The 25507-nt window shown below is 41.0% G+C and overlaps 1 protein-coding gene across 2 annotated transcripts in view; it reads left to right on the top strand.

The window, feature by feature from the left end:
* The first annotated feature begins 6086 nt into the window (after window positions 1-6086).
* FBLN1 (fibulin 1) overlaps window positions 6087-25507 on the top strand; it is a 102647-nt gene continuing 83226 nt past the window's right edge. For both annotated transcript variants that reach the window (XM_073329642.2, XM_073329648.2), the window contains exons 1-2: window positions 6087-6299; window positions 18083-18182. In XM_073329642.2, the coding sequence (XP_073185743.1) occupies window positions 6224-6299; window positions 18083-18182 (176 nt within the window). In that variant the 5' untranslated portion in view covers window positions 6087-6223. The remainder of the gene's footprint in view (window positions 6300-18082; window positions 18183-25507) is intronic.

Here is a 25507-nt window from a genome sequence, read left to right as displayed (position 1 = left end):
AACTAGCTCTGATATGGCACTTTTATTTCATAGTTCTCAAAGCTCTTTGCAAAGGAGATATCATTAAACAGATGGGGAAACTGAGGCATAGAGAAGTCATATGACTTACCCATGGTCATGCAGCATGCCTATAGCAAAATTGGGAATAGAACTCCTCTTTCTTGAGGCTCAGTCCAGTTCTCTATCCCCTAAGCAACTGATTCTGCAGAATTGTTATCTGAACATTCCTTTTTTACACATATTGGGACCTATGCCCGACCTGGGCACAAGCAGTTAGGTTCCACTTTTCCTGCAGTAGAAGAGGCTGTTTGTTGCCTGTATATTGTCCCATCTTTAATATAAAAATGAATCAATTAAATTTTGTCATAGGGAATGGCTTGGCCTTCTGTCTGGAATCATCTTGTTGACCCTCTAGTATCCTAAGAATGATAGTTGGGTGGTCATGATGGAAAGAAGTCAGCTGAGAGAGAAAAGGTTTTGTTTTTTTTAAAGCCCACCCCAAAAGCTGGCTCTGATTCTGGAGATTAACCAGGAAAAAGGAGACAGGAGCCCCGCTGGGTTGAAAACTCACTCTTTTCTCTCTAAAAGAAACATCCTAACCATTGGGAAAGGGGAGGGAAGATGATGCTAATCCTACAGTCAAACATCAATAAGACTCAGGAGTCCTGCTCTCTAGCAGTTTCCAGTGATCGTGGGATGAGAAGGTGTCTAAGCTCGTTCTTCCCGTCGCGCACAGAACTCCCATGAATTTTCTTTTGTAAAACTGTCAGCCAGTTTCCTTACTTATGGCTGCCCAACTTGCTATACACACAGAGCTGTTGTAATGCCCAGGAATTGGGAGCAGCTGGCAGGAAACAATTTCCATAAGTTCACCAAACAGGGCTGAGATCTTTTTCCTTTTGCTTACTTCTGCATCAGCCCAAACATATAGCTGAACATCCTGGCCTTCCAAAGAGCCACCAGACTTTGGCATCTGGCACATCTCAGAGGACAGACATTTTGAGTAAAACCATGTTAGAATGTATGTAGTTTTTTTGATTTTTTAATTTAAAAATCTCTAACCTATTGTTGTTTGTTTGCATTATAGAGGTGCCTGGAAGCCCCACTCAGGATTCTGCCAGGAGTTGTATAAACACAAGTCCCAATCCTTTTGTGTATAATTATTCACATGTATTTATAGAATTGGGGCAATACAGGAAGGCATGGTCCTTGTTCCAAACATTTTACAATCTAAGGAAATAAGTAGTGTATTAACGGGTATGGGGGGGAAACAATCAAATATATTCTTCCCCCAGGTGAGAGTCCCCTCCATGTCCCCAGCAGACACTTGGGGATGAGTGTACAAGAGTAAGTATTTAGATGCTTATGAGAGACAGTTGCTGCTGTTGAAAAAGACTAAGGTTCAGATGATTTCAATGGAAGTTCGGAGTCCAAATACCTTTTGAGGAGCAGGGTATGTGGGCTTGTCTAGCACTATAAATGCTTTGATGATATAATTAGACTGCTGGTTCTGGTACTTTTTTATTTTTTATTATTATTATTTTTAACATTTCAAGTTTGTATTGCACCCTCTGAATGGAAAAGAAGGTACACCTTGAATTTTGTTTGTACATTTTGTGGTTTAGAGCTGAATTGAGTGGATCAACTACAGTTCGATAACTGTTGATTTGGGCACTGTGAAATTCACTGTGGTGCAAAAGGTGAGGGCAATGCCCACTGAACCACTTAAGCCCCACTTTGAGGCAATGTCTGAACGGGGAGGAGGGACAGTAGGAATTGGGAAGCATCTGCACTGAAGCCTTCTTCCGTTGGTAAGATGAGGTCTTAGTATTGGCTCCATGGACGACAGACAGGCCTGGTGAGGGGCCTTCTATGTGCTTCTAGCACACAGTGCACTGTGGCAAATGGTTTGGTGGGAGTGTGGCCAATATTCTAGCCTCATAAAGTGGAGTAGCAGGCACAGGGGTCTGCCCTTTAGCAGTTGTGGGTAACCTCTGTGACTGTAACCTTTTCTCACTTTATCCACATAAAGCCCAGTTATTTGGGCTAGTGTACATACGAACTGACTGTGTGTGTACACACATGCAGTTGCTGCTGTTGGACAGATTCAGAACTATTCAACTTTGTATTGTAGGTCTAATACTACTAACCGCAAACTGAGATTCTGTGTTACCTCAGGTGGTCAGGACCTATGCTCTTGCAACAGGCAGGTTCTGAGTTCTATTCCTACTGTCACCAGAACATTCTGCATGGACACAATGTGCAGGTGATAATGACCATCATAGCTAGATGGCTATGAATTTAAGGTATTTTTTTCATGTATTGAATTATTTATTTTTGTAATTCAAGTACACATCATTATGTATCTTTTCATAATAAGTCTCTTGGGAATGTAAAATGGGCACGATTTTTTCCATCAGATTGTATAATGGCGTGGTGTTGCTCAGTAATGCTGAGCAGCTGTAAGTTATTTTTGTTATTCTATAGTAAAAATATCCTCATTAAACCATTTGTTTGTAAACAGTTTAAAAATAAACAAAGGATTACAGGGACCTTGCAAACAGACTGGGGGAAAAAAAGATCAAATTTTGAGCCTAAGAATCTTTACAGTTATTCAAAACATTTCTCTCTCATAAGCCTTTATGTCCTACAGTAAGTACGAGCCTGATCCAAAGCTCACTGTAGTCAATGGAAGTCTTTCCATTGATTGCCATGGGCTATGGATCAGTCCCTAAGTGCACAGTTCAGGGTCACTAAGAAACTTGGGGTCAATAATTAGAAGCATATGTGCTTGGGGCCACTGAAACTGATTGCAGGTGACTGTGCCAATTTATGCTGGGAATGTCTATGAAAATTATTAGGAGCATTCTAAAAGGAAAAGGAGAAAGTTATTAGTTGATCTCCAAATGACCATACCTGATGTGATGTTTTCAAGAAATATTACTTAAACCATTACATTAATTCTCTTCACTGCTGGTAAACAGATTGTAGTGGAAGGGAGCAAAATATTTTCCACGTACATTTAGAAGGGAAGGCAACTATTTAATATATTACTTTGCAATTTAATGAAACAGTTTTTTCTCCATCACAAAGTGAGGAAAGGATAATAGATTCCAGATATAAAAAGCATGCTTGCCAATTTGTATTGCACTGAACTCTTCCCAAATGATCTGTAAAATAATTTTGTAACTAGGTAAGTGAACACACCTACCAATACAAAAAATTACTTCCAGTTCTTATCCATGATGGGGTTGCAACACAATATTTGCCACCTGGGCTTGTTTTGGGAAGTGGACAACTGGCCAGTTGCAGTGGCCAAAGCTCACCGGGTGCAGAAATGTTTTACATGTAGTCACAATGGGAAATTACTGAGATTTTGGAGCTTGTCTATGTGCAGAGTTGCACCCGTTTAATTGTGGGCTTCTCTACACATGGAGTTAGGGTTAACCAAGGCTATCTGTGGACACTTTTTTCTTTTTCTTTTCTTTTCTTTTTTTTATTCTGGAATAAGAGTGCCCTATATCTATCTAGCTTAGGTTATAGAATCATAAAAGATTGGGATTGAAAGAAACCTCAGGAGGTCATCTAGTCCAACCCCCAGCTCAAAGCTGGACCAACTCCAACTAAATTATCCCAGCCAGGGCTTTGTTGAACTGGCCCTTAACCTCTAAGGATAGAGATTTCACCACCCTTCTAGTGAAATAGTTTTTTCTAATATCCATCCTAGACCTCCCCCACTGCAACATGAGACCATTGCTCCTTGTTCTGTCCTCTGCCCCCATTTGATAGCCTAGCTCCATCCTCTTTGGAACCCCCCTTCAAGTAGTTGAAGACTTCTATCAAATCCCCCTCCCCCACTCTTCTCCTCTTCAGACTAAATAAGCCCAGTGCCCTCAGCCTTTCCTCATAAGTCATGTACTCCAGCCCCCTAATCATTCTGTTGCCCTCCACTGGACTCTCTCCAGTTTGTCCACATACTTTCTATAGGGGGGGGCCCAAAACTGGACACAATACTTCAGATGTGGCCTCACCAGTGCCAAATAGAGGGGAATAATCACTTCCCTCAATCTGCTGGTAATACTCCTATTAATGCAGCCCAATATTCTGTTAGCCTTCTTGGCAACAAGGGCACACTGTTGACTTGTATCCAGTTTCTCATCCACTGTAATCCTTGGGTCCTTTTCTGCAGAACTGCCACTTAGCCAGGAATTGAAATAAGTGTCCACACATGGAGTTAATCAGAGAGAACTCTGTGTAGACAAGCTGTTAATGTGTGATTTTAAAACTGATTTAGGGCTTGTCTACACATGAAAGTTAATTTTAGAATAAAGTAGGGTGTAAATGTAAAGCAGATTAATTTTCTTGTTTAACTCTATGCATGGACTAAATTAATGTGGAATACAGCACTCTTATTCCAGAATAAAGGCATCCACACACCGAGTTAATCAGGAATAACTCCCATGTAGATAAGCCCTTAGTCAAACCAGTGCAAATGGCTGTGTGGACACACTTATTTTGATTTATACCAAGATTATTTCAGTTTAGTTCAAGTCAATTAGGAGCAGGTTTTAGGTAAAATAAAATAAGCTACTATTGAACCGAAACAAGTTCCCACATAGGGGCTTGCACTGCTTGAATTCAACTGGTGTGAGGTGTAGACAAGGCTTTGTATGATCCTAGTCAGTTGCCCCCTGAAGCCCTTCCAACATGTAAAGGGCTTCTGCTTGTCTACTCTGCAAGTTTCCAATCCAACTGCTATTAAAATTGGTGGGAGTTAGATTGGGACCCAAAAGAAGAGACGAAGGAAGACGGGGGGGGAGGGAGGAGGAAAAAAAGGTAGATATGGGTATGAGGGAAATAAGAGAAATGCAAAGCTTTTGCAAGATACAAACTCAGAAAGAAGGATGGAGAGACAATGACAGGAGGAGGGAAGGAAGAAACAAAAGGGCAGAAACAACCTGGATACTTGTAAACGTTGGTATCTCAAATGCTTTCTGCCCAGGGACATGAGGGTCACTACATTTTGATGAAAGAGAGTAAAGGGCTACATTGTGAATGCCTTACGCTGGCGAGCAGTTACTAATGCAGATAGTCCCACTTAATGAGGGTATTTTGTCTAAGTGCTCATTAGTGTACATAGGGGGTTCACAACCTGTCCCTAAACTTGTATTTTAAACACATAGAATGAAATAATGTGTACCCCCAGCTCCTTTGTGATACAAGGAGAGTGAATCTAGATCCACTCCCAGGGCCCAATCTCAGGACCACTGACTTTCAGCTATTTATGTAAGGAAAGTTTGGTCAGGCTTAAGTGTTTGCAGACGTGGGGCCAAAGTGCCTGGGAGGGCAACCTCTTCCCTACATGTTTCCGTGTACCATTAGCTCTCTGGTAACATTTACACCTCCCCCCAACCCCCCCAGGATATCGTAAAATCCTGGCAGCAACCCTGATGCATTCAGTCAACCCTAGATCTTCCTTTGACCAAAGATCACAGTGTTTTTGAGTCCTGTTTAAACAAGATAAGGAGACCTTTTACAGATAGCAGCGGTATGCCACAGCTCTAACCAGTTTTATTGTAAATAAGACGGTCACCTTGATTGTTTGTTTCAAATGAGTTTCACTGACACTTTGGAAAACATCACTGGTGCTTTGCTTTTTTAAATCCTCCTTGTTCACAACATTGTGATTGGAGGAAAATCTGTAGAAACAAGAGAAAAAAAAAGCCTCGGGAGGGTTAACCCTCCGCCGGCCCAGGTGGTTTTCTTGGATTTGTCTGCATTTCGTTTTGTTCGCGGGTTTCGCCTGCACTTGGCATCCAGAGAATTTGCTGCATGCCTTCCAACCAAACAATTGGCCACTAGGGTCCCACTCCGTGTCTGCAAAGTTTCCCGAGCTTGCGAAGCTGGGGCAGAAGAGAAGCGGGATCCCAGCAACAGCAGGGGCTGTGCCTCCAGGCGACCGCGGCGGCGGCTCCGTTCCGCTCAGCGCTTGCAGGCGGGCTCGTTAGAAGGGCAGGCAGTGAATTCCCTCGCCGGGAAGCCCGCTGAGAGAGAGAGTGTGTGTGTGTGTGTGTGTGTGAGGGGGGGGGTCCTTCCCAACCGGTCTCAGGCGGCTGCTGGGCTAACACGAGGAGAAGCAGCGAAAAGGGGGGAGCCGGCTGGGCGCTGCAGGAGAGCCGAGCCCCGCTTTGCTCCGCGTTCGCTGCCCTTCCCGGAGCTGCTGATGGAGACTCTGCGCGGGACCCGGCTGCTGCAGCTGCTCCTACCCCTCAGCTTGGTCCCTTTGCTGGCGGGGCAAGGTAGGTCCGAGCCGGCCGGACACCCGAGCCGGGGCATGAGGAGCCTGCTCCCTGGGTAGCCTGGGCCCGGGAGTCCGCACCAGTGGGGGCACGGGGAAGCTGGTCCCTGCAGTGCCCGGCCTGGACGCGGGTTGCCCTGGGAGGCGGGAAACCTTGGCCCCAGGGGAAAGGTAACTGGGCGACGGGAGGCTTAAAGGAGACGCGGTTCTGTTTCAGGCCATGTAACCCTGGCTCCTGTTCCGAGCCCTTCGCCCCAAAGAGTGGGACGGACTCGAGGGGTGTTGCTTTTTTAAGAAGGAACGTGGCTACATTTCTTTGGGGGCATTTCAAGGGGGCAGTGAAACCGCTGTGGAGTTCCTCCTGCCCTGCCCGTGGAAACGCAATTGAGAAGCGCTGAGCACCCGCAGCTCCTGGAGACTGAGGGATTTCCCTACAACCGCCCCCCACCTTTGGCCTACAGTTACATCTGATGTTGCCACCCAGTGTGGCGAATTTAGTTGTTTTCCACCGCTCTCCCTCCCCCCCCATAAATTCCAATATCCCCTCTAATTTCAATTCTGGGGGAAGGTGAGTTTCAAGGGCATTCAGTGCCTTGCAATACTGTGCCCTAAATCAGTGGTTCTCAACCTGTCCCGACTACTGTACCCCTTTCAGGAGCTGAGGGCTGCCTGCCCACCCTGGGGGCTGAAGCACATAACTTAGCTGTGGCATGGGGCCTTAGGCAATTGCCCTGTTTGCCACCCTCTAACGCTGGCCCTAGACTTGTGACCCTCCTAAACTTGTCCTGCGATATCTCCCCCCCCCGGGGGGGCTCATGACCCCAGGTTGAGAACCACTACCCTAAATGAATGACTTGGTATTGATATTTACTTACGTTGGGTGGTCACTGATGTCTGGGCCCACCTACATTGAAAATCAGCATTACAATGAATTGTGAAATTGTGTCTTGGTTAGAATCAAGGCTTTCTTGCTTGATCTGTTTTAAACTCTAGTTTTCTCCGATAAAGGTCAGGCACAGCAACTTCTTGAATATTCAAAGCCTGAAACATCATAGGTTTTACTTACACTGAGATTCGCACCCTCTGAAAAGGGAACAAACATACATTGACATTCAGTAAATGAGTGGTTTGATTTAATACAAAAATGTTGCATTTTAAAATTAATTCTCATGAAAGATGACTGATTGAATTAACTGAAAACTGAATTACAAAAGATGAATGACTTCAAGTCAATTCCTTACAGAAGAAGGGCTCTAATTTGGTTCAGTTCAATGAAGAATTCCGAAGGTGTGTGAAGGTGGCAAAGTGGTTACTTTATATGTAATAAGAGCCAGTTCTTCACAACAATCCAAAGAAATGATATGAGTATTTATATTACAAGCAACACCAAGAGGCCCCATTCAGAATCGGGGTTTCATTATGAAAGGTGCTGTACAAACACATGCAAAGACGTGGTCCCTGGCCAACAAAACGTATAATTAAATAATGATAGATAAAAACCAGTGAAGCAAATTATCAGTTACAATCACAATATATTGGGTTTGCAAATTCTCTTGTAGCACAGCACTTGTCACAGTCAGCGATTCATACAGATTTTACTTTTTAAAAAGACAGGTAATTAGCCGGTTCTTCTCTCCTCCCCGCTCCCCAAGAAGTGTGTGTGTGGGGGGGAGTTAGGAAAGCAATATCTACTGTAAAAATCCAAAGATAGCAGTTACTTTTTCCGTTTGTTCTGACAACAGAACAGTTTTTTAAAAACATGCTTTTGATGTATTCTGCTGGCTATTGAGGATAATTAAAAATATTGTGCACAACTGTTATAAAATGTTTACTAATTTCACATTATGACTTCATTGCACATTTTACCTCAACTACTGAATTTATATTTCTGATTACTGGTATATTTTCCTAAGTGTTTCTGTGAGCACAGTGTATGCTCAAGATTATCAGAAATGGGTCCCTCATATTTGGCTTCTAACTGCATATTTAGGCATCTGAATCCATCATCTGATTTTAAAAAATGCTTTGACTTCATTTACAGCTCCTGGGTGCTAAACACTTCTGAAAATATCAACATGGGATTTAGGTGCCTAAACAGGGACTGAAGGTCCTTCCATTGAACACCTATTTTGGAAATCTTGATCTTAATTCAGCTAAGAGATTGTTCTAAAACGTAATAAATATAAACATTAAATAAGGTCCTTTTTATCTGTTTCCGCAGGCCAATGGACCAATTAGGGTGTTTTTTTACATAAATAGCTTTAATGTACTCTAATAATTATGTTATTAACACAACTGCATCTTCTGTAGATATGTGCAGTCAACATCAAGAGCAAGGACCTGTTACTGTTACTGTCATTTCTCTTAATTGTTATTCTTTGTTGGTGTTAGTGTGTGCGCTATCAAATGTAATGCAACTTCTCATAACTAAGGCTCCCATCCTGCAAAGAAAAGAAGGCACCCACTTCAGCACGACTTGTTCTTCGTGTGTAAGCATGTGCATAAATCTTTGCAAAATTGGAGACTGTATAAAGTTTAGAAACTCTATAATCGTGACTAAGATTTTTACAGAAAGTATCATATATTATTTGTAACTTACAACTAACTGTGTTTGAAAGCACTGCTCACTGAATAAAATGGATTATGCGCTTACATGATTGTGTCATGTCCATGAATGAGCAGTTCATCAGGCTGGGTCTTTGGTATGTCTTGGTATTACACACAGATAATGTAGCATAACTCAACATCTGGAAATGTCTAGTCAGTGTGATCTTATAGTTTGTAATAAAAGAAATTCCACTGACTTTTTGTGGATTGAGTTCTTTATTTTAAGATTACGATTTTTACATGTGCTTTTTTCAGTAGTAAATCTTATAAGAGTTGTTTGGGGGAAGTAGAACTTGTAAAGGACTGAGGAGGGCTATGTCTATACTGCCCTGCAGTTCAGACTATGGGGGCATGAATAACAGTGTGCACCAAAGTGTTGTGCTGTAACTCCCCCATGTGGTTACTGTGGGCATGAACTAAAAGGTTCCTGGAGCACATTAACAGAGTCCTGTTCGAAGAGGACAATGTTAATGCAAACTAGGAACCTTTTACTTCATGCTCAAAGCATCCACATGGAGGTGTTACAGTGCGGCACTTTGGTGTGCATTGCTATTCATGACCCCATAGCCTGAAGAGCAGGATAGTGTAGACATAGCCCTAAATCTGTGTTTTCTTATCTTAATATGGGGGTGAAATGGTGCTCTTACAAATCCCTAAAAGTTATTTTATAAACACTATAATTCTAAAATGATTGCAGTCTCCAAAGTACAGTTTTCAAATGAATTTCCAATTTTTATTAGTTTTTTTTAAATCCAACCTGACATCTTATTGTAATCAGGGGAATAGCAACATGGTAAACTCTTGTTTTTCATTTGTATAATTGAAATCCAACATGGTTGTGAAATTCAAGATGAAAATCCATATCGAGTTACTGCAATATATTTGTACTTTGTTAGATTTTAGGCGTAATTTGATAACAGGTTGGTGGATATTATTTAATTGCTTTAGCCAGTAACTGCAAGTTTCGTATTAGGTGTTTTTCATAAATACTCCTGTTAAAAATCTACCTGTTCTACAACATCTGTATTAATAGTTTCTAAAATAAAATATGGGTCTTTGCTTTACATAGAGAACTAGGCTGTGGGCAGTATGAAGAGTCAAAAAGAAATTTAAACTTGGTACAGTGGATATGTGATCTCAATAGAGGGATTCAAAGAGGAAGGTGACGTGGTCAGATCCTAGATGAGGAACACAGTTTTAAAATCCATGCTATGTACGGACCAAAGGGGAATAAAGTAGGTATAGAGGAGGTCAGAGGAGGAAGTTGTAATCAAAATGAAAAATAGTCAGGACATGAGCAAGAGTTTTAGCTGTGGGGATAAAATGGAAAGTTCATATCTTCAAGATATGGAGGAATGAACTGTGGGATCTGCACATGGTCTGGATATGCTAAAAGAAAGATGAATCCTGGTTCAAGGTTGTGTTGCTGAAAGTAATGGAAATTGGGACAAGCAGAGAAGGTTTAGGAGGAAAAATAAGTGCCTTTATTTTTGCTGTGCTAAGTGTAAGCTGTCAGTGAGGCATCCAGGAGGAAATGTCAGACACCCAGACTGAAATATAGATGGGTGGAAGAAGATGTGAAGTAAAATAATCACCATGGATATATTTGCAATCACGTGAGTGAATAAAGTAGCTCAGGGATAAAATATATGGAGAAAAGAGGAGGGGGCCAGAACCCTTTGGAAACCACCCAAAGGACAAAAAAAAGGGCGGGAGGGGGGGAGAGAAGGATCCACAAAAGCAAACTCTGAAAGAGTGATCAGAGGCAGTAGGAAAAACAGTGGAGGTTGGTGCCATGAAAACTGAAGGAAGGGATGGGAGTGACCAACAGTGCTGAAAGCAGCAAAGAGATCAAGAAGGATGGGAAAGGATTATAGGTTGTAAGTTTTTGCTAGAAAAAAAATGGCTTAGAAACTTTTGTCAGAGCAATTTCAGTGAAGAAGAGGGGAGGTGGTCAAGGCAGCATTTGTAAATGTCATGTTCTGTGTCTTTACGGGAGAAGGGAAGAAGGAATATAAGTAGGGCCCTACCAAATTCACGGTACATTTTGGTCAATTTCAAGGTCCTAAGTTTTTAAAAATAAATCTTGAAATGTACTCATATTTAAATCTGAAATTTCACGGTGTTGTAATTGTAGGGGTCCTGACCCAAAAAGGAGTTCTGGGGGGCAGGTCGCAAGGTGTGTGCGTGGGGGTGGGGTGAGAGGGTGGGTTGCGGTACTGCTACTTTTATTTCTGCGCTGCTGCTGGCAGCGACATTGCCTTTGGAGCTGGGCAGCCAGGGAGTGGCGGCTGCTGGCTGGGAGCCCAGCTCTGAAGGCAGAGCCACAGCCAGCAGCAGCACAGAAGTAAGAATGGCATGGTATGGTATTGCCACCCTTACTTCTGCGCTGCTACCTTCAGAGCTGGGCCCTCAGTCAGCAGCTGCCACTCTCCAGCTGCCCATCTCTGAAGGCAGCAGCGCAGAAGTAAGGGTGGCATGGTATGGTGTTGCCACCCTTATTTCTGCACTGCTGTTGGTGGGGTGCTGCCTTCAGAGGTGGGTGCCTGGCCAACATCCGCCACTCTGACCATTCCAGCTCTGAAGGTAGTCCAGAAGTAAGGATGGCAATATCGTGGCACCCCAAAATAATCTTGACATCCCTGCAGATCCTTTGGGTCAGGACCCCCAATTTGAGAAATGCTGGTCTCCCCCTTGAAATCTGTATAGTATAGGGTAAAAGCACACACAAGACCAGATTTCACAGGGGGAGACCAGATTTCACAGTCTGTGATGCATTATTCATGGCGGTGAATTTGGTAGGACCCTAAATATAAGGGGAAATGTGCACCCGTGGCATACTCATCTGCAACATAGGGCAATGAATCCACTTGAACAATACACCAACACACTTCAAGGACAGCTATGTTGTTAAGAGTTGTCTTTAGTCAATGCAACATAGTAATATGGGAAGCATTTTGAATTCAACTCTAGTGTCTAATAAATTTGCCCATCCAGAAAAGGGTTTATGTCCCCTATTGATGTAGCTCAGAACTTAGCAGGACTTTCATAGATTCAGACATTTATAAAATGTAACCCCCTTGCCTTGCTTTCACTTGAGAGATCTATCTATTCTTTGTGCTTCACAGAGGTTACTTTAGAATCTTTAAAAGTTCTCCATATATTATTTTTATTTCCAGTGAAATTCTTCTATGGATTCCAAAGAGCTGTTGTTGGGTCTCAACAACAAGTCATTGAACAAGCATCGCTTACAAAGTTCTTGGTACTTACTTTGCAAATGTAGGGTCTATAGGAGAATCTATTATTTTTTATTTATTTGTGTTACCAAGGAGTCTATAGGTACATTTACACTGAACCCTTTCCCCCCTCACCCTGCAATAGCAACTGACTTGAACTTATGGGGCTTGTGCTACACGGCTAAAAATAGCAGTGTAGACATTCCCATTCAGACTGGAGCCTGGGCTCTGAGACCACCCTGATTGCCAGGTCTCTGAGCTCAGGCTCCAGCCTGAGTGAGACTGTCTAAATAGCTATTTTTACCTGCGTAGCCTGATCCCGTGAATCTGAGCCAGCTGACCTGGGCTCTGAGCCTCTCTGCCACAGATAGTGTTTTGGTTTTTTTTTGCAGTGTAGATATATCCTTGGGGTATGTCTACGCTGCAGTAAAACACCCATGGCTGGTCTGTGTCCACTGACTTGTGCTGCAAGGCTATAAAATTGCAGTGTCGATGTTCAGGCTTGGGGACTCTTCCCCCCCACAGGATCTCAGGTTATGTCTACACAGCTACCCACAACTAGCCTGTGCCGCCAACTCGGGCTCGGATTGTGGGACTGTTTCATTGTGATGTAGACTTCCAGGTTCGGGCTGGAGCCTGGGCTTTAGGACCCTGCAGGGTGGGAGAGTCCGAGAGCCCAGGCTCCAGCCCGAGCCTGGAAGTTTACACAGCAGTGAAACAGCCCCATGAGCCCAAGTCAGGGCTCAAGCCAACTGTGTGTTTTTCTTTGCTGTGTAGACATACCCTCAGGGCTTGGGCTGGAGCCCAAGCCCAATCGTCTACACTGCAATTTAATAGCTCCACGGCCTGGGCTCTACAAGTCTGACTCAGCTGACATGGGCCAGCCATGGGTGTTTTATTGCACTGTAGATGTGCCCTTAATCATGGATTAGGATCCCTATTGTGCTAGGCAGTGTACAAATACAGAACACACAGATAGTCCCTGCCCCAATGACCTTACAATCTAAGTAAAAACTAGTGTATCCAACTGTTGTTTTGGCTTTTGTACAGGTCTTTTCCTTACTTCATAATCAATTTACTGTTTCCTAGTCAAGGAGATGACCTAATGGACAAGAACGCCTCTGGGTGTATCTGGTCTGGTCTTTGCTCCTCTCCTTTGGGCTAGTTTCACTGGAAGCTGGGCATCATATCTAAGCCTTATTGAGGTAATATTAGATTAGCGTTTGTATAGCGTTTAAGGTACTCTATAATTTTTAATTCATTGTCATAATCAGGAGTGCATTGCTACACTCTAAAAAAGACAAATTAATGTGCTGATTTCTTTTATTGAGTTAAAGGAGAACCAAATTCTACATTTCTTCAATCGGGGAGGGGGGGAAGTTAACACATTTATTCTTCAAATTATCCATGTCTACTGAGAGAAAAAGCTCATTTTGATCCACTGGCCTGAGTCATTGATACAGACTATTCTCTGAGAACCTGATAATTTGTCTATATAACTTTGGGAGATGCTATTGAGTTCTGAGCTAAATGTCTTAAAACATTCAAAAATGTCACAGACAATGAAACTTTAAATTTCATGTTATCTGGTATCATTCAGCAAAATAAAAGTGGGGAGATAGATCAGAGCAAGATAATGGCAGAGTAACAATGTGATTATAATATAACTGAATTGAATAGTACAGCCTCAGATAAGGGGGAAAATATTAATAATTTGAAAAATTCAGCTAGAGCCACATATTAGTGTCACATACAAAGTACCTTAAGTATATGTGGAAATTGCCCTTATTATATCCTCTTATTTAACCAAAATCTCCCTATTGCCTCTTTACAGAATACTGAATACTAAATCCCAGTGCTAGCAGTGTGAAGGAAATGCCAAGTTTATTGCTGCTGCTTACTTGAACTTAGTAATAGAGACGAGGACCTGAAGCAGCAAGGGTGTTTTTATATCAGCACCCAAATAACTAATATATATACACACAGACACACACTCTCTATGGCTGCCATGTTAAAAAATATATTTAAAATTATATATTTTTAAAATATATATCTTTTTATGAAGCTTACTTGGAGTCATTCAACACTACAGTGACATGCTGTAGAACTATTACAAGTAATACAGCAGTATAAAATACAAACATCATGGACTTTCCAAAGTTCAGACTCTTATCACAAACAAGATTCCAAATTCAGGTTCATGGGGTATTTTCACATCCCGTGCCTTGGCAGAATAGTTATGAGAATTGGACATCAAATTTACTGTGGGGCAGACATAACTTGAAATAGAGAGGGAGGTAAAAGTTGCAGTTAAGAGGCAGCCAAAGTAATATTTTTCTCCACAGAAAGAATCATCCATAGATCATTGGAACATAAATAAAATATAATCCATGTTATGCTCCTGTTTTATAAATCTCAGTGGCACTTCCTAGCCCACATGCTTACTAGTTACTTGAATCCTGATGTGGTATCCCATGAACTTTAACCGATCCACAGAATGTTTCCATCCAATTTTTTTAACATGGCAGCCATAGAATAACAAAACCTTAGATCACTCATTCCTTATCTCTCACTTCAACAAGATTCTTGCCTAAACAATTTTTACAATGTTACTTAATCTCTATGTAACACAAAACATACTTACTTCCTCTAACTAAAAACGTCTCTTTGTGCCTGATCCAAAGTCCGTTGAAGTCAATTTGGATCATGGCCTTAATCCACACGAGCAGAACTGTTAACAGATGATTGCATAATAGCATCTTGCAAAGCTTGTTAATCAGAATACCTCTCAAGTTTAGAAAGGAGAAATCAATCTTTTGTTTTTAATTAAGAGGTGGAAAGTGACTTAGGATGGTGACATCCTTTGAAGCCATTTCTTTCACTGCTTGGGTAAATCTTTTTGTCTAAAACACCATAACATCCATGGAGGAGAGAGGGAAGAAGAAATTCAGTCTCAGTATGTTTGGAAAAACCAACACATGTTCTAATCCATTTTTTTCCCCCCTTTTCTTCCCCATCTCCCTCCCCCCTTTTGTACTGGTGACTCCTTTCACATAGGAAGCCTCTGAGTGCGACCCCCCCCCCTTATAAATTAAAAACACTTTTTAAAATATATTTAACTCTATATTATACATGCTGGAGGCAAAGCGGGCTTTAGGGTGGAGGCTGATGGCTTGCGACCCCCTGAGGGGTCCCGACCTTCAGTTTGAGCACTCCTGTTCTAAGTAGTCATTAGAACCTCTTGGTTCCAAAGTACAGGATTGAAATCCTGGCCCCTGGACAGAAATCTCATTGACTTCAGTGAGGCCAGGATTTCACTTCAGGAGAGTAATTCAGATGCAAACAGATTCTGGAATCTTGAAAAAAGTAGACTTGTCTATAAATGTCAATTGTAAAGGCAAACAGCAAAGCAAAAACACCAAAAATGTTTCTCCACATTTTATTATTTCATTATGTTTTAGAAGAATGGCCTCAAGGTACGTGTTTTTGTATTGCTTGTTTTTTAACTTCCCTTTCCTCTCAAGAGGGCTGTGGCAGGTTCTTTGGATGGTATGAACTGTAGCGTGAACTGCAGTTTTCCCTCCACAATCCAGATCTCCCCTGTGTGGACATATGTCTGCATTTTATATGGCATTGCTGGGCCTGTTTTAAATTCTCTGGTTACTTGGTTGGAGTAGGGGTGTATTGCCAGAGGTAGAAGCAAGGGTTGTCCTTTTCAGGAGGAACTTGGCTGAGGACCCTGATGTTACTTTGTACAGATTCCTGCAAAAACCTTGGGCCAGCTCTGCACTTCACGTGAATCATTTTTCAATCTGGGTAAAATTAATTGCAAACAGCAGCAGTAAAATGTGGTCATTCATAACAAATTTCATTAAGCCCAAAACACTCAGTGTTTGCTAACAGTACACTTGCAGGAGAAGAGCACCAGACTTCATATAGATGGGTCACTCACACCCAGGCAGGAGACCAGACTCCAGATATCATTTCCATGTCTCCCATCACAGGCAGATCTTTACCAGACTTTGATTTTCTTTGTAGTACTGTAAGCCATATCTGTCTTTCAGATAGTTGCAGGAAATCCTGGACCTACTGAAATCAATGGTAATTTTATCATTGACTTCAAGGGGGCCGGAATTTGACCCTTTGTTTTTGAGTTGTGTATAGCACCAGATGTTCTTGGGTGCATTACAGGAGGAGAAGGAAATGGTCGCTGCCAGGAAACAATTATATGGGGAGTCAATATGGTCCTGTAGCCAGAATGCTGGGCTGGGAATCAGGTGATGTGAGTTCTATTTCCTCTTCTGCCACTGATGCGATGTGTGACTTTGAGCAATCACTTCATCCTTCTGCACCACAGTTCCTCCATCTATAAAATGTGGGTGGTATTTACCTTCCTTTGTAAATCACTGCATGACCCAGGAATAAAAATATCATCTTTATTATATAATTTAAAAAAATCAACAACCAGAACCTGTATAAAACAAAGATAAATTAACAGGAACTTTACACTAGAAGTCGCTCTAATCACAAGCCTCTTCCTCCAGAGTGTACATTTCTGCCTGGTGCGTGTGCAGTGAACTGTTCTGTGACTGGATTTGAATAATAAGAAAATATGACTCTTGCTTTAGTCCAAGTTTTAACATACCTGCTGTGTTGTGAATTTTTGCACATGAAACAGACCTGTGATCCTTGTCGACTTATTAACAGTATTTAGGTTTGCTAAATCAGGTAATTCTGCACAAATACTATTAAAATTAAATAACCATCTCCATTAGCTTAATTTGTTTTTATTTTTACCAGTTTCCCTCTGACTTCTGCTATTTATATCAACTGTATATATATTTATTTATTTATTGAGTGGCCAAAATGTTATATACATTTGCCTTTAGCTTTCTCTGAAGATAGTTATGCATATATGATTGATTGTAGACACTCTTAAAGAATCAATGTTTTAGATGTTCAGGAAATAAGGAAGTTACGTAAATTCATTTATAATTAATATTGTCCTTTTATTGCTGAAGGAGGGATGTCAGATGCTTCCTCTGTGTTATACAGTGTGGCTCATGGCTGCCTTCACCTTCAACATTAAAGTGTGCAATTCAGGGAGATGACTGTTCCATCCAGTATTCAGTGCTCCATCTTGCTTTTGGTGGGAAATGGCCCACGGCATGCTGGGAGCTGCAGTCGCTGTCCTACATCTTCATATTAAAGGATAAGGGTATCTACAGTCTGCTCTGTTTAAGGATAATTAGGTGCAGTAGTTGGGCTCAGGACAAGCTGCTAATATATCCTATGGGGATATATCCATGTGGGCTGCAGAGGGGAGCCAGCAAGAGACTTCAGGTGGTAGGGGGCAAAAACAACCAAAGCGGAAGCAATGGATCTCTGAGCATTCAGAGAACTTTTTTCAATTTTGATTGGACTTTTTCTGCCCTTTGTTAATTGGCTCCAATCCTTACCCTTCCTCACATTCTCTTCACCTCAGCTTCATTTCACAGTTGCCCCTCTTAGCCCCACCTATCCTGTCCCCTTCACTCCCCACAGCCCCAAATAATCATGGAACTAACGTGACATTTGCTACCATCACATTGTCCACTCAGGTTGCGTGTTCTCCTCCTTCCCCACCCTCTGCCTTTCTTGTCTATTTAGATGGTCAGCTCTTTGTGACAGAAACCATCTACAACTGTCTGTCCCGCACCTGGCACAATGAGGCCCCGCTCTTGGCTGGAGCTACCATAATAAACATGTTAAATATAATAATTAAAATACAACTCCTCATTTGGGCATCCCTATCTACTGCATATGTGTGCCATTTCAACCTTACCCAGGGTGCACAGGGAATAAGTAATTGGCTGTCAACTGTAGTAATTACTAGCAGACTTGACACTGTTTGTTAAGGTCCTATGAAATATTCTGATTTTTTTTTTGTTCATTTCTATAGAAAATTCAGTGGAAAAATGCTGCAACAGTGGTAATGAATGGGCAAGTCAAAAAAGACACTGCAGTTCTCTGCCATTTATTTCTGAATCCAAAGAATGCAGGTATGTTATTACTTAATGTTGATTGTGAAAAATTATAGTGACTGGCATTAGAGCTAGTTGGAAAATGAAAAATTGCTTTTGAAAGTTTTTGACCATAAAGTTTTGGTTTCCAAGGGGAATTTTCAATCCAATAATAATATTTCAATAATATTATTTTGAAATAATATTTCAAAAACCTACTTTTAAACATTTCCTTATTGTCTTCCAACTTTTTCCAATTGGAAAATATTTAAAAAAAGTGGAAATAAGGTTCCCACACAGACTCTCTCACATTTTTAATCCCCCCCCACACTTTTTCCAGTGGGTTTAAAAAAAAAAGTGGGGAGAGGAGGAGGGAACAGAGTGGTTTTGTTTTTTGTTTTTAAAGGGAGGAAAAAGAGAAACAAACCTCTGATAATCCAGAAACTTTAAATGGAAAATTTAAATTCTTTTTGCTTCAAAAAACCGAGGAGGAAATGACATTTTTAAAATTGAAATTTGAAAAAATTGTTTCGAATTTTCCTGTCAGCCAAACAATAGGGAACTGAAACTTCATTTTCCTGTGGAAAAAATTTTCTGGTTTAAAAAAAAAAAATCAACCAGTTCTAGCAGGTGTCATAATGAGAGAAAAGGCAAACCACGAAAGAGATTTTGTTGATAAAACATTGGATTAGGACTCAGGAAAACTTTGGTGCAGCCAGGAACTGAACCTGATTTTTGCTAGTTACTTAGTCTCTCTGTGCCTGGAGATACATCTATTAGAGTCTGTGAGGTGCACAGACACTGGTGATGGAGAGAGGAGGGCAAATGTTTAGGTAGATTGAAATCTGTATGTCAACAGGAGACTAGGAAGTTTGCAGAATTCTTGATGTATAGCTTGTTCTGGAATTGTATCTTGTAATATGGAGAAAATGTTTGTGGCTGTATTGGTATACAAGAAGTATATTTAACACTTTGCTAAAATGGAATGCACTCAGCTAATCAGAGAACATGGATATGTGCAGTTAATCACATTATGGTAGTCTTCTGTAACTACAGTATACAAATTCCTGCACTCTGGTTTGCTGATACCATTTAAACTCAGTGTTCACTTTCTCACAGCACATATGGCCATTCCAGTCCTAGTACAATTAGCTGGAGGATGCTACCTATGAATGTGTTCACTTTTACAAAAAGAATAGCAAATGTAAGTAGACGGCCTGCATAATGTCCTGACCAGAGAGAAAGTAAGAGATGGGAATTCAGCACCTGCACTGTCTGTTCTTGATGTGTCATATACAAACCTCTTTAAACTCTTTGAACCAGTTGCTGTTGCCATTATTCATGTTAAGTAGCATTGTCCTCTTCAGGTAGGAGCTATTTGTGAAGCAAAGCCCTACAGCGGGTAAGGGTAGACACTGGCCGTTTATGGCCCACGGAGTTCTATGCAGCCCACAGCTAGTCTCATTTAAAGTATGAAGGCACGATACATAGAGAAGAAGAAAACTTAAAGCTCCTAGTATGTAGCAGTCCATCTTCATCTGAGCAGCAAGCTTTTAGTTTCATGGCAATATTTTGAGTAAGATTTTTGTTAATATCTTTTAAATAATGAAACATATATGGGCCAGAGCCTCAGCTGATGTAAATTGTGTTGCTTCATTGGCTTCAGTGTAGCTATACTGATTTATGCCAGCTGAGGATCTGGCCCAATGACAATAGAAATTCTTGGATACCAGTCAGGCACAGGGACAGTAGCCAATATATATAATTAGTATCTTTTACCCAATTTCTCCAGTGTAGTCAGCTCAAGGAGACTTCTGTATTTCCTATTTAGTTCTATATTTGGTTATATGCATAAGTAAGAGGGTACTAATAGTAGTATAAGAAAAGCTACAATTCATGAGTATAAGAAAGTCTGACTTGTTTTGGCTATGGTTTTGTAGGTATAAAAATAGCCTTTGAGTGTAAGGATGAATAGATCTGCTAATTCTATTGATATTAAGAGTGCACTATTTCCTATTATGTGATCCAAAGAAATGAAGCAATGAACTTTAAAAATACTATCAACATTTAATGAATGTGGTGTTTATACTGAACCTTGTAGATATTAGAGGTGTTTATATTTTCTCTGGCACCAATATTTTATGTTAGTTTTGCCATTAAACCAATGCGTAACACTTAAATTGTGGATTTGAGAATAATAGGGTTGGTAGTTTGAAAGGCAGCTTCTAAAAAGATTTTATATTTCTCCATTTAAAGCACATCACCCTGCCTTCTTCTCTCATTTCATATGAATTGCTTAGTGCTTTAAACTTATGTAATTGTAGAAGTGTTGGATTGACCTTTGTTAGGGAAAGAATGTCTTTTGCAGTCATGTCTGTTTGTTGTTTCTGACTTTTTTCGTTTATATTGGCATAGAAAGCAGTCTCTTACGCGCAAGAATTGACAGATAGGACTTAAATCCCAATTTAGGAAATACTTGAAGAGTGAAAAGAATTATAGACAAAACATAGACAGGAAAAACAGGAAACCAAGTTTATTGAACAACTTGGAAGCAAGAGTGTTTCTGATTTAAGGATCATTTGATTGATGTGAGCTGAGAGTCTCATGAATAGTAATTTATCTTTTGAATATTGTAATTTTAGAGGGAGACCCTTAACTTCATAGGAAAGCTTAAAAGTGTACTTAACTATATCTGACTTGTGTATATACAGAAAGAGTCTAGCATCTAAAATACTGTATTATGATAAACAGACACCGTATATTGCAGTCTCAATAAATAACACAGTAACATTTGAAGTGCAGTCCTACTGAAAAGTCACTGTGTAAAAATGGCATCCTTACCCATATATTTTATTGGCAATAATAAATTATATTACTTTTTATTCCAGTTACCATTCCATCACTAATACAGTAGCAAGACACTCAGCTGGATTGTTTTCTGATGTCACTTCATCAGCAAAATGTCAAGGGCCAAAATCTGCTCTTCATTACATCTGTGCAACCCTAGTCTAAACAGTTGGGTTACACAGATGTAATTGGGGCTAAAATGTGAAGTCAGGGAGCCTAATTCATCTCTCATTTATACCAGTGTAAGTCTACTGACTTCAGTGCTGTGACTCCTGATATACACAGGTGTGAATGAGAGCAAAATCAGGTCCAGTGGTTTAGCTTAAGACTAAATGGGGATAGAATTTAGAAAGAAATTTTCAGAATGGTTCAGGACCCACAAAATGGCACCGGATTTTCAAAAGAGCTCAGCTCCTATTTAGGCACCTAAATACATGTCACAGTTGGAGCTGCTGGGTGCTGAACACTTTTGAAAAACTGGCCATAAATTATGTGACTTAAAGACAACTGAGCTCTTTTCATGCCGAAGGAACTCCGCTTGACTTCCAAATTACAGGTTGAGTTTGCAGGGCAGGCAGTTAGACAAGAATAAAACGCCTTGTAAGGTGAGCAGATTTGATCAGGAAGTCCTAGAGACAACATAACAATGGACTCAATCTGCCACTTTTACAGTCACAAAGTAGAACTATGCTACAAGGACTCTTTTTAGTATTGAAAAGTCTGGATGTGTGCAGGTGCCTTTCCCAATCTATTTTATTCAGTATATTGTTTTTAGTGTCCCTTCCTGGGCTGTGGCTTGATTAACAAAGAAACTAATAACAGTATAACAAAGACTCAAGCTCGGTCCTCCTCCTAGATGGATTACCCCTGGAGTTCCTGCTTTAGGACTGCTCAGCCCATACCCTAGATGGTCCTCTTTTTCTGCTCCCATCTCCCTTTATCTGAATCTGGTGTGGCAGCTGAATCATCTTAACCCTTTTGCTGCAGGCCAACACTTACTAATAGGAGATGGAGGGAGATATTCCAGGCAAATTTTGCCAGCCTATTATGTATCTTGCTTCCTAGAGCCAGCCCCAGGGAATGCTCTCTGGATTCATTTCTAGTCTGTGCAACACCCTTTGGGATCTGACTCCAAAAGATGCCTCTGGTTGCCAGAGGACTTGCCATCCATACTAACTCCTTTTCCATGGGTCTGAGCACATGTCATGAGCTGGAGCCCAGGTTAGATTGAAAAGGTACTCAGTCTTGCTCCACAGTAACTAGCCTGGGCTGCAAGTAGGCCACCTTACCTCAGAGCTGGTCTTTCTGATCTCTCTACTTGTAGAAGAATTCTATCTCAGGGTAGATTTGGAATCCTCATGGACGCAGGTAACCTATTTGGCCTCTGCTGCCCAGTTGTAGTCAGGATGTTCCAAGTCTCCTGCATACAGTGATGCCACTAGAATGGCCACCATTTCTCCCCACAAACTACTACATTTCACTGTGTCATAATAATTCCCAAAGCAACAAGATTTTTGCGTATGTCCCCTGTGACTAGAGCTATGCAAATAACTTTTTTTTTTTTTTGGTTCTCAGGTCATTCCAAAAACAAAACAAAAAAAAAATTGTTTAGCTTAGAGCAAAACATTTTGTTCAACCTGAAACAACACATTTTGTTTAGTTTTTGGGCTTTCTAACACATTTCTAATATTTTAAAATAAAATTTAAATGAATTATCAGAACAAAAAATGTGTGTTAGGCAATATCAAAATGATCTAATGTTTTCAATATTTTTGGAATTTTTATAAAGGGTTTTGTTTTTGTTTTTTTTTTATTGAAACAATTTGATGAATTTGACATGAATTTGCAACTTGATTTTGGTCAACCCAAATCTGCATTTATTTGGTGGAGGCAGGGAAAAAAGTTTTGGACAAAAATTCTACCTGTGCTGACAGTACAAACAGATAATAGGCCTAGAGTTTGGGTGAGCAGGCTTTTTCTAGGACCCTTGTGCTAGGTGCTGAACAAAAAGACAGTCCCTGCCCCAAAGAGCTTACAATATAAGACAAGAGACAACAGGTAGATACAGACTGAAGAACACAAGGGAACAATGAAACACAAAGAAGTCAGCATGATGGGTAGTGGTCACAGCACATGCCTAACTATTTTATATAAAACTTTATAATTTTATATCATTCTAGTACTGGAAGGGTCTGACATGTCATACTTTAAAGTCGTGACACTTTTTTATGTTTAGAACGTTTTGGGTCATTTTTGAAGATGTTCCATGTTTTAACTTTTCTTCTGTGCCTGCTCATGAAACTCAGGGCCCCTCAGGCTTGTGGCGTTGGAGTCTAAAGGATTTTAAAAAAGCAAGTCTCAAAGAAATGTTTAAAACTCTAAAAAAAAAATTCCTTGGCTAGTTTTTCATTAACATGTGGTATATTCAGAATGCATGATCGTGTGCCATGCTGTAAAGATTTTCAGTACTCATTTGGGGTGACCGGTGTAATTCACTCATGGCTTCCTATCTTGTGAGTAATGTACCCATCCCAAACTCAGGCTGATAAAACATTTATATCCCACCATGCCATCAAGATTTTCTCTCTCTAATAAATGGTATGATCATAGTTTTCCTTTTAACGTTCATAAAACATCTTTCTTAATAAGCAGATGATCCCAAGCCACTAAGTTCAGGTCTGGATCAAAATTGATGAAGTTTGATGCTGTTTGGATCTAGGGTTTAGGTTTGGGTCCATCTCTAATATATATTTTTTTGGACAGGTGATCAAGAAGCATGTATCTCTCTGGGGCACCCTTTTTGGTGGCAGCATGGAATCGGTGTTCACAGTGGGTTGGCCTATCAGGTGTCCTGGCTTGCAGCCGAGTCACTAAGCAAATGGTAGCTCAGGTCTCCTTGATTAAGGGTGAGGTGGGGTGCAGAGGAGATGAACAGCCAGTGGATCAGGCCTTCTGGCTTTAGGCTAAAAGCTGAAAGCCATCTGTGGCTCAGGCCTCTTCCCTGAGGGCTAAGAAAATAAGCAGTTAATGGGTCAGGCCTTCTCGGTTAGGGCTGAACATGCAAGCAGTCTGTGGCTCATCCAGCTGTGAGTGCAGGGTAGTGGGGGCCCAAGCCCACCCTGCGCCACCAGGTCCCAGCTCAGGGCCCTAGAAGCGAAGGGTGATCCCACAACAAGGTTGGCGGGGAACTGTGGGGTCGCTGCCTTGCCTCTTAGCAACACAGCTGAGTCAATGTCTCGGTTCCCTGGGCTACTTCCTATCATTGTTGTTGGCTCACTCTCCACTTCCTCATTGAGTCTCTCCATCGTCTGAGGCAGTGGCTGGCCTTCTCTCCAGGCTGGGTTAGGGGAGTCATCACTGGGCATCACAGCCAGTCATGGGCTCTCTTGGCAGTTTGGCTCCCTGGGAAGGACATCTGGATCCTTCCTTGGTCTGGCTGCAACTGAGCTGCAGGGCTCTACTCTTATGCTTCCTGCCTGGCCACCACACTTCCTGCAAGGGGGAAGGGGCAGGGTTAACTGAGCCCAACATGGTGAGTTAACCCCCTTTGTGCCAGAATGAGGTCATTCCACCTCATCATTACACTCTTGTTGCTGAGACATTTTACATTATGAATGTACAGAGCAAGACCTGTAATAATTTTTATTCAACATATATACCAATCTTTCTACAATCATGCATGTTACACAATAGTCTTTGAACTGATAAGAGGGATGACAGAAGGACTAAAGCCAGAGAAATGTTTTGGTTTCAAAAGTCTGTTTAATTTGAGAACATAGCTTGTCTCTGCAAAGCACTTCTTTGAGCGGAATCATTTTAATTCTAGTCTTAATGATTGACTCAAAGATAAAACCTCCAATTCTTCACATGAATAACACAAAAGTGGTTTCAAGGCACACTAATAAGTCAAGGGAGAGGGGAGCAAGGTAATGAGGGGTTTTTTTTCCTGGGTTAAACTAGACTGGCACCAAATGAAGAAATTGTATTATGACCAGTGTTAAATGTTAATGCTTTTATGGAAAGAAATGAAAGGAAATAAGAGCTCACCAGAGGTAATTAGAAAATCCATGCTGGTTTAAGAGTGCACCCTCTGGGGAGGATAATAAAGAAGATGAAAGGATTCTGGGGGTATAGCTGTTTAGTAAACGAACCTGCAAGTTTTTCACTATAAAGTTGTTCTGTGAAAATCAGTAAGCAGGTTAAATTTTAACATAAAGTAAAACCACATGACTCTGGTTCCTCACAGATCTATTAATCTAACGTCCAGTACTTACTTAACTAATTTAAGGTTTTTCAGCTGTTTAGGCTTTCATGAGTTGGGTGTTATGTGCTGTTCTAAATATTGTTGAAATTTATCTAAATCTACTCCCCAAATTACTTTACATTTTCAGCAAATTTGTCTGTGTGCATAAGGATAAAGAGGGATTTCAGAGTTAAACAACTGTTGCCCTTTAATTGATTATATTCTGATTAATGAGTTATTAAAAAGTTTATTTCATGTTTTCTGAAATATCTGT

Source organism: Lepidochelys kempii, chromosome 1 (genome assembly GCF_965140285.1).
Source record: "Lepidochelys kempii isolate rLepKem1 chromosome 1, rLepKem1.hap1, whole genome shotgun sequence".
Lineage (NCBI taxonomy): Eukaryota > Metazoa > Chordata > Testudines > Cheloniidae > Lepidochelys > Lepidochelys kempii.
Note: the sequence above shows the minus strand (reverse complement) of the source record. Positions and strands in the feature narration are given on the sequence as shown.